This window comes from Heptranchias perlo, chromosome 14 (assembly GCF_035084215.1).
Source record: "Heptranchias perlo isolate sHepPer1 chromosome 14, sHepPer1.hap1, whole genome shotgun sequence".
Lineage (NCBI taxonomy): Eukaryota > Metazoa > Chordata > Chondrichthyes > Hexanchiformes > Hexanchidae > Heptranchias > Heptranchias perlo.
In genome coordinates this window covers 8,050,354-8,065,798 of record NC_090338.1, presented here as the reverse complement: position 1 = coordinate 8,065,798, position 15,445 = coordinate 8,050,354, and the positions used below count along the sequence as shown (strand labels likewise).

Here is a 15,445-nt window from a genome sequence, read left to right as displayed (position 1 = left end):
TTTTTCTTTCAGGGTCCTCACTTATCCTTTAAAGTGTAATTTATGTTATAACGTTGAGACTTTCCACCCATTGCTCTTCTATTTATAGTTTTGTCACAGTAGCATCGTAAGTAATTTTCCACGCATGAAGGGAGCGGTTCGGGATCTATCAATATAATTTATTAATGACCGTCTTATCTTAATTATTTTCAAATTTTGCAACTGCTAGTGGAAAGAACATTAGTTTTAAAATTATTTCTGTATTCCTTTTCTAGATACTGAAATGACCGTTCTTTTGAATCTAACCGTAGCTATTATTGATGAAAAAATTTGAAGCTTGTTCTAAAAATAGTAGACCAATTTTAATTTTGCCTTAAGATATGGCTGATTCTGCAAAGAGGTATTTGCGAGGTATGAGACACAATCCGCAGACCCGAGCTATACTGCGGCTGCGGGTCATACCAAGGTAAGCCACAAAGGAGATCTGGGCTTGGTTGCTTGGACGCACGTGCAGAGGTCCACGAGTCAACTATTCCTTAATATTAAGAAAGTACATCTACTTTCCCCTAGCATTAAAAAAGGTTTATCAAGTAGCATTGTGGGTGTCTGTACACTTTTAAAATGCGCTTCACAGGGGGCTGATGCTACATAGTAATGTGAACGCAAGCCAGTGTGAAGCCATTTCATTCATTATAGTGTGTTGAGGAGTCAATTTAGATCTGATTTCCTAGTTGGATTGCCACTTCAGCATGCTGCAAATTAGAAATCGCTTCACGTTGACACAAACATGGCAGTACAACTATGTCCTAAAATGTCTGTGAACGGAATTCACCTGGCTTATAGCATTAGCCAAGCAGCATGGTTATAAACAGGAGCAGATTGTATAAGTTAACGATCATAAATTATTAGAAAGTTGGAGGCAAATGGCAATTGATGTGAAACGAAATGCAAAACTGAGAATATAAATCATCAGGACTAATTTATGTTAAATCAGACATGGAGCTCTATATACTTGCAAAATATTTGTCTTAATAAAACTAAAAAGAATACCAAGGTAAGCAGCCAAAGCAATATCTCTAGCAGCTATGCTGGGGCTTTACAACGTACTGGTCAGAACGCATTTGATCCTAAAAAAATGCTATTTGCGATGTTGGTGTACGAATGCTTGGCAGGTTCTTGTGGCATTTTCCTGCCGGTTAATTTGAAGGTAATATTAACCAAATTATCTTATGTAAGGAATCTTACAACACCAGGTTATGGTCCAACGGTAAAACTGTTGGACTATAACCTGGTGTTGTAAGATTCCTCACATTTGTCCACCCCAGTCCATCACCGGCATCTCCACATCAAATTATCTTAGGTAGATCGGTCCCTTCAGCTGATTGTTGCGGAGAAATGTGTGTGTGTCGAGCATTTATGGACTGGTGCTACACTTCTAGGTCATTTCTAGACTTTGGAGTATTATGTTTATATCTGATCACAACCCATGCGCGACATATAGTACCGCTGATGATGGCGCAAAGAGCAACACAGTGCTATGAAATAAGATTACAGAAGCTGAATTCCACGGTTTAAAAAGAATGTGGTTTTAGAGAAAAACAAAATATGTAATGATAATTATGCCTGCAAAGTAGTATTTGGGGACATAACTGTAAATTAATATGAAATAATTTTAAAGAGATATTAAGAAGCAGAGGAACATAGGAAAATGGGAACAGGAATAGGTCATTTCGCGCCTCGAGCCTGTTCCGCCATTCAATGAGATCATGGCTGATCTGTGACTTAACTCCATATACCTGCCTTAGCCCCATATCTCTTGATACCTTTGGTTAACAAAAGTCTATCAATCTCAAATTTAAAATTAACAATTGTGCTAGCATCAGCTGTTGTCTACGGAAAAGACTTCCAAACTTTTACCATCCTTTGCATGTAGAAGTGCTTCCTAACTTCACTCCTGAAAGCCCTGTCTCTTAATTTTAGGTCATGTCCCCTAGTCTTAGACGCATTTCTTCATCAAATAATAGTTATGGTGGAGGTGGGGTCCCCAATGGGAATTAAAGCTGCACTCAACCTCTGGGTGAATCAGAACCGCTTCATATCCATGCTACAATCGTTTGAGTAAAATCCTCCCTAATAAAAATCGTAAAACTATTTCACACTAATTGAAATTTATGTCCCCCGGTGTCATTTTACTGCCTTAATTCAATGTAATCCTCTGTTTAATCTGTCATTATATTTTTGTTTCTCCCAACCACGTTCTTTATGCACTGTAGGCCTTAAGCTTCTGTATGGTTATTTGAGGACTCATCCTGTACATGTTCCAGAAGTCTTGTTCGCCTTCTCTGTACTTTAGTTCTTATATTTTTTTCATGGAGTTGTAATCAGTCATAAACACAATACTCCAAGTCTAGAAATCGTCCAGTGAAGCACCAGTCCGCAAATGTTCAACACGCTGGCAAAATATTCCTCTGTTGGCCACTCAAACGGAGGCACCACCCTACCTAATATAAATGCGTTAACACCTCCATCAAAGTAATAACCCGATGAATGTCACATGAACGTGCCAAGCGCACTCACACCGAGGTAGCAAACAGCAAGTTTTGACTGGTGTGTTCTGACCAGTAAATTGTAAAGTCCCTGTATAACCTTTGGGGGTGGGCTGGGGTTTCTGGTTCTGCTCCAACCGGCGATATTTTTTCCAACTCATTTTAATGTGCAGAAAATCGCGGGCTGGAGAGCAGAACTCGAAATCCCGGCTTTGTTCATATCTCAGAATTTGTTTGGCTTTTTTGAAATTATATTGGAGGGGACAGTTCTCATTATTTTTGTCGGAGAGTCAGTTCGGCTCTTAACACCCGATATACAATCAGTTTAGCGTAAGTGCCAACAATGCTTATAATGTGCATGCACCAGCCAGTGTTAATGTGGAGTAATAAATGGGGTGAGCTTTGTGGGCCAAATGGTATTTTCTAGTCCCTTACTTTTCAACGTTCTTACATTCCAATTGTCTGATTTCCAAGATAATTCATACTGTAATTTTTAGCTGCAGTTAGACTGCCACTTTCGCGTTTTTGCTAAGCAATTTCGGGTCCCATCATGACACGATTTAATTAGACCAGCTATGACCTTTCAAAACTTCACGTCGAACCCTTTTCAATGATATGAGGGAATAGGAGCCCTCAACCCACTTTTGCTAACAATAAAAAATTAGACCTTAAAGCGGAATTCTGTGCATGCGTTCAGGTAACCATGCCCCAATGTCCTTTGTGGGCTGACCTTAACACAATCTGGATTGTGTAGCTCGTAGAATAAATCGTCTGCCAGCTTCCCTTCACTGTTAACAGATACCAGTTTCAAACGGGTAGCTGCGGTATCACCGGTGCCTTTTAATTTCCATAATTTCCTTTGATTAACGATATTAACAATTCTATGCACCCGCGTCAAAAAAAACCAAGAGATTCTTAAAGGAAACAGATTTTAGATCTTCATCCGGAATGCTATACATACGTAGATAGCAGAACGTTACCAGTAAGTTCCTCCTGCCTCTGTGTTATCAAATCTCTGTAATTTAACATTGGGCCTGAGACGTGTGAGGTGTGCAGGGCTTCAAAAACAGAAAATCGCTCTTTGCTGATTCTGGAGATAGACAAACCGAGTAATGGTACGTTTCAGGGATGCGAGCCATCTCACCAGCCCCAGTATAGTTTAAAGATTCCTTCAGTGCACGTCCCCGATTAAAGGTATCGTTTGAATCTCCTAATCTGTAGCAACAACTTGGGGAGTTGAAGTCTTCGGTGATATTTCTGTCCTGTTTACACTTGATGCCGATCAGCAAAATGATGGTTACAAGAAATATAAAGGAAGTTGAACCTAAAATGACGATTAAATAAAGATTTAGATCCGAGAAATATTCAGGATTTGTAACCAAGTTGCTACTTTCAGGGAATCTTTCAGTAACATTGGCCAAGATTGAAAAGAGAATTGTAACGGTGCTGGAGAGGCTCGGCTGACCATTATCCTTTACCAAGATCACCAGACTTTGCGTGGTGGCATCTTGCTCCAAAATACTTCGGGCTGTTCTGATTTCTCCAGACTTATGTTCCACGTTGAACAAACTGGGATCAGTTGCTTTCAGCACCTGGTAGGAGAGCCGTGCGTTCTGACCAGAATCGGCATCAGTTGCGATTATCTTGGTGACCAAGTACCCCTGACCTGCAGACTGTGGCACGATCTCCGCTGCTGCCGATCCGCTCCGTGCTGAAGGCGAAACAATTACGGGAGCGTTGTCATTTTGATCCAGGATAATCACATTCACTGTGGCGCTGCTGCTCAGCGGGGGAACTCCAGCGTCACGGGCTTGAACTTGGATTTGGAAGTTTTTGATTTGCTCGTAGTCAAAAGAGCTCAACGCGTAAATGGTCCCGTTCATCGGGTTAATATTGAGGTAGGTGGACGCTGGCGAGTCTTGGATAAGATGCTCTGTGAACGAATAAGTAACATAGGAATTCTGGTCCAGATCAGGATCGAACGCACTTAATGCGAAAATAGAAGCACCAGGAGCGTTGTTCTCCATCACATACTCGGTGTACGAGGAGCGGGCAAACCGTGGGGCGTTATCATTTGCATCAGAAACCGATACCAGAATGGTTTTATTTGTTGATAGTGAAGGAGACCCCGAGTCCCAGGCTAAAATTTCTATGTTATACAGAGGGACAGTTTCACGATCCAACAAGCCACTCGTAATCAATTTATAATGGTTGCTCAAAGATGTTTGAAGCTTAAAGGGAACGTCCAATGGAATCTGACAGTGCACTTGTCCGTTCTCTCCAGAATCGCGATCGATTACATTGATCAAGGCTATCATTGTCCCACGTGCAGCATCTTCTGGGACCGTGCTAGACACTAAAGTGACTTTTATTTCAGGGGCGTTATCATTCACGTCAATTATCCTGATCAGGACTTTGGAATGTCCTGAAATTGCTGGTGAACCATTGTCCACAGCTTGAATGTCAACTGTATAACGCCTTGCTTCTTCATAATCAACTATTCCTTGAACCGTAATCCCTCCCGTTTGCGGATCCAAACTGAACAATTCACGCACTTTCTGGGAAGCACGGTTACTGAAAGAATATGTTACCTCAGCATTCGGACCTTCGTCGGGATCAGCGGCATGGACTGTAACCACCAAGGTACCCCTGGGTGCGTTTTCTACCAGGCTGGCCTTGTAGACCTCGTGATCGAATGCAGGCGCATTATCGTTGCTGTCCAGCACATTAATGATAATCCGCGCGGTCCCAGATCTGTGAGGATTCCCTCCGTCAATGGCCGTCAGCACCAGTTGAAGGGATGACTGCCGCTCGCGGTCTAAGGGTGTCTCCAACAGCAACTCGGCAGTTTTAGTACCGTCCTCTGCACTCTGCACTTTTAGACCGAAGTGCTCATTAGGACTGATCTTGTAAGTGGTGATTGTGTTTGTCCCCACGTCTGGATCGAGCGCGCTCTCTAGCGGGAAGCGTGAGCCTGGTGCAATGGATTCGGCCATCTGTAAGAGAATGGTGCTCTCCGGAAAACTGGGCGAATTATCATTTATATCGAGAATCTCCACTTGACCGCGGTACATCTCTGGAGAATTTTCAATCAATATTTGGAAAGAAATAATACAGGCAGGGATTGGCCCGCAAAGCTGTTCTCTGTCTATTCTGTTGTTGACAAATAAAATCCCATTTTCCAAATTTACCTCCAAATACCGCTCTCTGTCGTCAGAGACCAGCCGACCTTTCCGAGCTGACAATTTTCCAACGTCCAGTCCAAAATCTTCAGCGATATTCCCAATTACAGCGCCCTGCTCCAGTTCTTCGGGAATAGAATAGCGAATCTGTCCGGAAACCATATCCGATGCACAGACCAGGAAAATAAAAGCCAACACCATGAATTTCAAGGCGTTGTTGCTCTGTGAATTCGCCATTGTTACCGGACTGGGTTATTTTGCAGAAGCACAAAATTAAGGGCGCAATCGATTAAAGACACGAGCTAGTCCTGCTAGTAAATACGACTACCAATAACTCGAACTATCAAATTTACAACGTCCTGCCATCTGTCGTTCTGCAGCTGGTCGCACGATCTAAACGCAGGCACCGATTCTCTTTCTCTATGATTGTGCTCCCGTTCCGTGGTAGGGGGAGGGGCAATAGATCACTCGCTGCATTTCAGATCCTTATTGGTGGACAGCGACACAACGAGTACATGTCAATAATGACGCCAGCAATTCTTAAAGCTGGACTCGTCCCGAATGACAACGATTGCGATCAGCTATTTAGTAGTGTGCAACCTTAATACTTATGCGCTTACACAAGCCGCTGCTCATTTTATTTTCTTTCATTTCTCTTCAACGTCGTCAGCAAAGCTTTGAAATGTTATTTAGGTTGAAATTATGAGGCTCCCTACAACAACAACAACAACAACAACAACAACAACACGCTTTATAACGCCTTTAACGTAGTAAGGCGTCCATGTTGCTCACGGATGGGTAACCAGACAAAAATTGACACCAAGTCAAAGAAGGTGAGATTAGACCAGGTGACCAAGCCCTTGGATAAAGACGTAGGTTTGAAGTAGCGTCTTAAAAGAGGAGAGAGAGATAGATTGGCAGAGAGTTTTCGGAAGGAAATTCCAGAGCTTAGGGCCTAGACCACTGAAAGCACGGCCGCCAAAGATGGAGCGTAGGAAGTGGGGGATGCACAAGAGGCCAGAGTTGCAGGAACGCTGAGTTCTCCTAGGATTGTAGGGCTGGAGGAGGTAACAGAGAGAAGGAGGGGCGGGGCTACTGATGGACAGGGAGCCAATGCGGGTCAGTGAGCACAGGGGTGATGGGTGAACCCATGAGATCACAAGACAAGTCCATAAAAAATATTCTGGACAACAATTGAACCGTCTCTCCATTACAGCATTTAATTGCGTCTGAAATTAGTCCAGTGTCCTGACCTCTTCCTACAAACCCAACTGTTGATTTTTTTGTGCGTAAAGATATGGTTCCTTACTCCATTCCTGCGCCACATAATTAGCATTCAAACTATGTCATCATATTTTGTGTCCTAGTATCTGTATAATAAATTATTTCAGGAATCCTTTTGATTCATGGAGGCATATAATTTTATTTCCACTTTATATTGATGGTAGTAGTAGTCTGGTTTGGAATCCCAACCTGACTGTGGAGGGGAAAATTGTCACACTCCTTGGAACGGATCAGTCTCATACCAGTTGTGTTTGACATCACATAGAACACACTTCTAATGCGGCGCCAAATCTCGTTTGAAAACTGCTCAGGGGTTTCCATCGGATTTTACACACCTTTACAACTTACCCACAATATCTTTGCATGCATTGCCAACGTGGATGTTCACATCTGTGATCTTAAAACATTTAGCAGAGCTGTGTGCATGCACATACGCATGCCTTTATTGCAACGGGGTCGGAGTACAAGAGTAAGGAAGTCTTGCTGCAATTGTACAGGGCTTTGGTGAGACCACACCTGGAGTACTGTATGCATTTTTGGTGTTCTTACCTAAGGAAGGATATACTTGCCTTAGAGGCGGTGCAACAAAGGTTCAGCAGATTGATTCCTACGATCAGAGGGTTGTCTTATGAGGGAAGATTGAGTAGAATGGACCTATACTCTCTGGAGTTTAGAAGAATGAGAGGTGGTCTCATTGAAATACTTAAGATTCTGAGGGGGGTTGACAGGGTACATGCTAAGAGGTAGTTTCCCATGGCTGGAGAGTCTAGAACTAGGTGACATAGTCTCAGGATAAGGGGTCGGACATTTAGGTCTGAGATGAGGAGGAATTTCTTCACTCAGTGGGTCCTTATATGTGGAATTCTCTACCCCAGAGGGCTGTGGATGCTTAGTCCTTGATTATATTCAAGACTGAGAGCGATAGCTTTTTGGACTCTAAGGGAATCAAGGGATATGGGGATTGGGCAGGAAAGTGGAGTTGAGGTCAAAGATCAGCCATGATCTTATTGAATGGCAGAGTAGGTTCGTATGGTCTATTCCCGCACTTATTTCTTATGTTCTTAATGTTCTTATGTGCATCCACTGAGCTCTTTCCCAGCCAAGAGAATTCGAATTGGACCCAGGCAGCAGATAAGCGGCATGAGAAAGGTATTGCCAGTCTGGAATCCATACTCTAGCACTGGTTATCAGGATTGGAGTTATACTGTCACTTGATCGTCGGTACAAAATGGAAACCGTTTGTAAAAAGCGGTCAATGCAACTATGCGTTAAAACGCAGTATTATTAATGAATTTCAGAAATCCCAACTGCGTGTGGTTTATAATAGTTACCAAGTTTCCTGACTACAAAAAGGGCTGAGGGTGGATGAGTACACTATTAAGAATTGACTCCTGACAACTGAGGTGAAGGGAAATACATGTCTGAGAATATGAATTACTATCAATACCATACTAAATGTCTTCTGCACAGCTTAGTTTATATGGTATCTGTGGTTCCATTTACACTGCCGCATTAACGTCCAAACTAAGCATTTAGCGATTCCCGTTGATACAAAAGAACCAGTATAACTCCATTGATCTACCTGTATCATTTAAAACTTTGCATGGGGTATTTTTAATATCGAGAGAAGGAACACTCAGCCAATTATTTCCTAACATTAAAAATTAGTAACCCGGAAAGTGAGCTCTGGCCACGCGTCCAGGCAGCGCGTTTTGAGCTAACTAATACCTGATTCACATTGAGTGGTATAATTCCGGTCTGCCGACTACACATTGCAATTCAAAGGCACCGATAGCTGCTGTGTAACTGGACCATTTTATTTGCTACTATTTTCTTTCCTCTATAACACTACCCGCTCTATTACACTATTTTTTTTGCATAACTGTAGAGATGGTTGAATAGAAACAACATTAAGTATGTCCAGTCGAATTTAAATCAGAAAGTTTTATCAACAGGACAAAGAAATGTCCTCAATTTTACCACATTTTAGTAAATTAGCATTGCCCTTGAGACAAGGGTGGATTGTACGGCTTCAGAAACAGAAATTCGCTCTTCGATGATTCCGGAGACAAACAAACGGAGTAATGATAAGTGCTGGGGTAGGGGGTAGTCTGACCAGTTCCAGTATAGTTTAAAGAGTCAGTTGCCTCAGGCGCCCGAGTAAAGGCATCCTTTGAATTCCTTCCTCTGCAACAATAAACTGGGGACTCGTAACCTTGAACATTAATGTCTCTATCCTGTTTACACTTAACGCCAACCAAGAAAATGATAGTTACAAGAAATATAAACGAAGTTGAGCCGAAAGCGGCGATTAAATAAAGATTTAGATCAGAGGAATATCCAGGATTTCTGACCAAGTTACTAGTTTCAGAGAATTTTTCACTAACATTGGCCAAGATTGACAAGAGGATTGTAACCGAGCTGGAGAGACTCGGCTGTCCATTATCCTTAACCAAGATCACGTGGTGTCATCCTGCTCCAAAATGCTTCGCATTGTTCTGATATCTCCCGAATTGCGCGCCACAGAGAATAGAGTGGGATCGTTTGCTTGAACCACCTGGTAAAAGAGCCGTCCGTTCTGACCAGAATCGGCATCAGTTGCGATTATCTTGGTGGCCAAGTACCCCTGACCTGCAGACTGTGGCACGATCTCCGCTGCTGCCGATCCGCTCCGTGCTGAAGGCGAAACAATTACGGGAGCGTTGTCATTTTGATCCAGGATAATCACATTCACTGTGGCGCTGCTGCTCAGTGGGGGAACTCCAGCGTCACGGGCTTGAACTTGGATTTGGAAGTTTTGGAGTTGCTCGTAGTCAAAAGAGCGCAGCGCGTAAACGGTCCCGTTCATCGAATTAATACTGAGGTAAGTGGACGCTGGCGCGTCTTGGATGAGATTCAGTGTAAACGAATAAGAAACATAGGAATTCTGTTCCAGATCAGGATCGAACGCACTTAATGCGAAAATAGAAGCACCAAGGGCGTTGTTCTCCATCACATACACGGTGTACGAGGAGCGGGCAAACCGTGGGGCGTTATCATTTACATCAGAAACCGATACCTGGATGGTTTTATTTGTTGATAGTGAAGGAGACCCCGAGTCCCAGGCCAACACAGGTATGTTATAAAATGGGATAGTTTCACGATCCAACAAGCCATTGATAACTAATTTATAATAGTAATTTAAAGATAATTGAAGCTTAAAGGGAATGCCCATAGGGGTCTGACAGTGAACGTGTCCGTTCGCTCCAGAATCGCGATCCATTACATCGATCAAAGCTACCACAGTCCCGGGCGCAGCATCCTCGGGGACCATGCTAGACAATGAGGTCAATTTTATCTCAGGGGCGTTATCATTCACATCAACTAGTTTGATCAGCACTTTGGAATGTCCTGCAATTGCTGGTGAACCACTATCCACAGCCTGAACACCAAGTTCATAACTGTTTGCCGCTTCAAAATCCAGCAGCTCTTGAACTCTGACCTCTCCAGTTTCCGGGTCCAAACTGAACAATTCACGCAATCTCCGAGAGACAAGATTAATGAAAGAATATATTAGCTCAGTATTGGTGCCTTGGTCTAGATCGGCGGCTTTGATTTTGATCACCAAGGTGCCTAGGGGTGCGTTTTCTGCCAAGCTGATCCTGTATACTTCATGATCGAATACAGGCGCGTTATCATTGATGTCCAGCAAAGTAATGCTGATTTGAGTTGTCCCAGATCTGTGAGGGATCCCACCATCGATGGCCGTCAGTACAAGCTGAAAGGATGACTGACGTTCGCGGTCCAAGGATTCCTGTAACAGCAACTCTGCAGTTTTAGTACCGTCCTCTCTGGTCTGCACTTTTAGACCGAAGTGCTCATTAGGACTGATCTTGTAAGTGGTGATTCTGTTTGTCCCCACGTCTGGATCGAGCGCGCTCTCTAGCGGAAAGCGCGAACCTGGTGCAATTGTTTCGGCCATCTGTAAGAGAATGGTGCTCTCCGGAAAACTGGGCGAATTATCATTAATATCGAGAATCTCCACTTCACCGCGGTACATTTCGAGAGGTTTTTCTATTACTATTCGGAAAACCAGGATGCACGTCGGGGATTGTGCACAAAGCTGTTCCCTGTCTATTCTTTCGTTAACAAATAAGACACCACTCTCCAAATTTACCTCCCAATACTGCCTTCCGTCAGCAGAGACCAGACGACATTTTCGAGCTGACAGTTGTCGAACATTTAGTCCCAAATCTTCAGCGATATTCCCAACAGAAGCACCATATTCTAATTCTTCGGGAATAGAATAGTGAATCTCCCCAAAACTCAGGTTCAATGTACATAGCAGGAAAATAAAAGTCAACATCTTAAATGTCAAGGCGTTGTTGCTCTGTCAATTCGCCATTGTACCGGTGCCGGATTATTGTGGAAATCCACAAAATCGTTTCAACGCAAGATCTGGTGTGACCACGGAATACTTTGCTCAATATATTCAAATGCCGAATTCACAAAGACTCGACCTCTATCACTCCGAACTTGGCACCACAATCTAAATGCAGCCAACTGACTTCTCTTTTAGTCTGTTCTCCTTCTCTGTTGGGGAGGGGCAATAGATCTCTCGCAGCATCTCAGCTCCTTACTGGTAGACAGCGACGCAACGAGCCCATGTCAAAAACCACACAAGCAATTCTTAAAGCTGGACTGTTCCAGCGATGAGCGATTTAGTGGTGTGCAATCAGAATGCGTAGACATTGATTAACCAACTGCATTATATCTTTTGCAACATTTTCTTCAGAATCTTTACAAACTCCCCAAAGGTTGGCATTTTCTCGATTGGTATGTTGATGTTCCTGTGCTTTCATTTTCCAAACAATCAACAGCAAAAGTATTTCAGGTACGTTTGATGGTCTTGGTAGCCACAAAATAACTTCTTCCCCGGGCATAATTTGGGGGTCCTTGATTTGGGAGGGCAACACTTTAGCGTCTATGTATATTTATTAATTATTTTCGTATTTGAATGATTTCAAAATCAAGACCAACTTTTCAATTAATACCAGAACGAACTACGGTTTCTAAATACCTCAAAGGTTTTCTTTTTCCAAATATGACAATTGATCGCTTCGTCGAAATTAGCATTAGTTACTTTTGATAGGAATGTTTTTAAAACTGTATAAAAGAATGCAAATACTTACCGCTTTTTTAACAAATCTATCCTTTGCCATCTTTATTCTTCAATCAATAAACCTGGCTGAAGTGCCTAGGCCAAGAGGACAACATACCAACATGGTTGCAAAGAGGAGAGAAGGGTGGTTAAATTAAGGTGTAATGGTTCGCCAAGCTTACGAGTCAAAAAAAACAATAGATTGTAGGAGGAAGGGAAGATTGAGTGAGATAGCAAGTTCTGCACTTTTGATAGAAAATAATGATTTAGAGTAGGATATGAAATGATAAGTATTAATTTCAGCACTCTAAAATTGGAAAGCGAAAGATTAATGTCTGCCACGGTTTTTCTGTACCTGGCAAGATATGAAAATTCAATGCAGATATTAACATATTAGCATCCATAAAGTAGGCAAGACAAAGTGATACTGAAGGGAGACTTTAAGGCTAAAGATATCCGATCAAACGAAAAACATTTTACCCTGCACTTCATTCCCTTGTACCCTGTCCATGAGTGGCAGAGGTTTTCTAGAAGAGATTTCTCGGATATGAGAGTAATATTCAAGTCTTGAACAAAATCAGTCTCTTTCGAGAATTAAGTATTGTTGAACTGAAAGAACGGATTGGCAAGAAAGAGAAAACCAAGTACCTTTGATGCAGTGTTGGCAATTGAACTGAAATTGGAGCTTTATTTTAGCTCAGAGCCGCAACATACGATGAAGCAGTAGGTACCATCAAAAGGTTCGTTGGACTTGCAGAAGATATGAAGGCACCTGCCTTCGTAGAATTTAAATTAAGCTCTTGTTGCTCCGGGGAAGAGTATCAAGAAGATCAAGATGCAGTGTTTCATCATTGCGCTACCAAACAAATGAAGGTTGTACGCATTGCAGACATATATATATATATATAAGAAAGTAAAGGGCGCATGGTACATTAACAAAAGAAGGGATGGAGTAGGATGATGAATAGAGAACAACAACAAACAACTTGCATTTATATGGCGCCTTTAACGTAGTAAATCGTCTCAAGGCGCTTCACGGGAGCGATTATCAAACAAAGGGGAGTTCAAACAGGGAAGGAAAAAAGGAGGAATTCTGTGTTGATAGATCAGAGGGTGAGCCAACTGCAGCTCACTTTGACAGAAACCGGACAGCCACCAATGTAACTTTGGCAGAAGGCAAACCAAATCGTCATTGGCAATGAAGTGCAGGGGCCGGGACACTGCAGTCGGCCAAGGTGGCGGATGATCAACAAAGTCCTCAAGATCCCAAGATGTTTAACACAGACAAGAAGATAGCCAATAGAGAGGCATGCGAAAAACTGTATCGGCGCCATGAATTAGGACAGAACTTTCAAAGTTGATGAATAATTTGAGCGTTTAGGGCAACTTTCATAATTTTAGAAAGTATATGTGAGGCCATTGCGGGCGAAAACTAAGAGGGTAAAATAAATTATCGTTCTTAGTTAGAATAAACAAGGATACGTTCCCAGGATAAAAGAAAGGTGAACTGCGAGTAGAAGAGACTGAAGAGATGGAATAGGACATGTGTGAGTTTGGAGGATGATGGGTAGTGGGGATATAATTCGGCTATGCCATCTAATTTAAGGAATTGTAAGTCCACCTGGCACTAGCCAACTATGAGTATAAACTGGAGATAAAATTATACGAGTAAAAGACTGGAAAAAGTAAGAAAAGTGGATCAAGGAAAATACAAGTCTGAGGGTATGAATGCAAATACAATTTCAGTAATCGTGCCTTTCGCAAATATTTTGTTCTGTGCTGTTCTATTTGCTACTAATCCATTCAATTTGTAACAATGACCATTTTGATAAATCGTTCGCCTTTTTTTGTGAAAACAATAGTGTCAGTTGAAAGGGAAGTTAGCTGCCTTGCCTGCCTGGCTGGGTGAAAGCATCATTCTCCAAGGGATAGGGGTTAATTTTACGTCGTTGTTTTTATGTTGGTTTTGCATATCCTTACAGTAACGTACGTGAAATGTTAAGTGCCGCCTTGGCTCACCTGGTAGCCCTTTAATCTCTGATTCAGAAGTTTGTGGGCTGATACCAGGCTCCAGAATTTTAACAGAAAACCTCGGCTGACGCTTCCGTGCAGTACTGTGGGAATGGTGCACCGTCAAATGCGCCATCTGTTGGGAGAGTTGTGAAACTGATCCTGTGTGGCTGCCTATTGAGGTCGACGTTAAATGTCACACGGCATAGTTGTTTTTAAAATCGGGAAATCTAGTGTTCCTGGTTAGCCTTCTTCTTTCTGCCAACACCAGCATAAATAGATTAACTGGCCATTCATCTCACTGCTGCTTGTGGGACCTTTTGCAGTTCAAAGTCGTTCGTTGTATGGGTAATAATTGGAGCGTTTTTAGGCGAAGTAATAATAGGCTATATAAATCAAAGCAGTTTTTCTTTCTCCTAGAGATAGAAAAAGATATGCTGTAAATTGGGAGATGTACATTTAACAGAGTAATGGGATATTTCTATGTTCATTATTTTAATGGAAGCTCTATGCATTTATTTTAAAATAATTATTTTATCTGCTAAATTAGTAGACAGAAGAATGTTAGGCAAACACGTTGCTCTGCTAATATTGCCAGCAATAATTTCTAAGCTGATGTAATTCCATATTCAGACAATGTATGATAAAGGAAAGGCTTGTATTTACACAGCGCCGTTTACGATGTCAGAACGCCCCAAAGAGCTTCCCAGCCAATGAAGTACTCTTAAAGTGTAATTACTGTCGTAATGTAGGGTAACGTGCAGTCAATTTGCGCACAGCAAGGTCCCACAAACAGCAACGAGATAGGTGACCAGATATTCTGTTTATGATGTCAACTTAAACACTAATCCAAGGTATCTAGTAGTTTCCATGACTCCTATATCCTACAACAGTCAAGGTTTCAAGATCTGTTCCACCGGAGTGGTAGGCTCGATGCATAGCTTTTGTGAGATTATTGCTAGTCACTTTGAACTTGGCTGACAACAAAAGTTGATATGACAACCAACAGGATAGAAGATTGCTGCATTCAGCCTCATGTCGAAACCAGCGTGGTTATCGAGCAGTCTTTTGGAGTCTTGACCACTTGGGAGTGCATTGAAGTAAGTGTTCATATAGTCCTCGGCATGCTGCATACTTGATAATATCACAGTGAAGATGGGCACAATATGCAGGATATCTAAAGCCTCTATAGGGTAAGCATTTTGAAGCGGCAAGTGAATAGTTAAAACAATAACATTCTACACCAGTTGCCCTGTTTTTGGTCCCAGTCCTGGCTCTGTATAACGGGTGACCCAGCGATTAAT

The 15,445-nt window shown here is 42.2% G+C and overlaps 1 protein-coding gene and 1 pseudogene across 1 annotated transcript; both read right to left on the bottom strand.

Moving 5' to 3' along the window:
- Positions 1–3,545: 3,545 nt before the first annotated feature.
- On the bottom strand, positions 3,546–5,944 carry LOC137332039 (protocadherin-10-like). The gene has a single exon (XM_067995764.1). The coding sequence runs from the start codon at positions 5,942–5,944 to the stop codon at positions 3,548–3,550; it is 2,397 nt and encodes a 798-aa protein (XP_067851865.1). The 3' UTR covers positions 3,546–3,547.
- A 3,041-nt stretch (positions 5,945–8,985) lies between these two features.
- LOC137332239 (protocadherin-10-like) lies at positions 8,986–11,375 on the bottom strand (annotated as a pseudogene).
- Between the last annotated feature and the right edge of the window lie 4,070 nt (positions 11,376–15,445).

Coding starts and splice junctions, on each gene's coding strand:
- LOC137332039 (XM_067995764.1), bottom strand. CDS start 5,944: ATGGCGAATTCACAGAGCAACAACGCCTTGAAATTCATGGTGTTGGCT.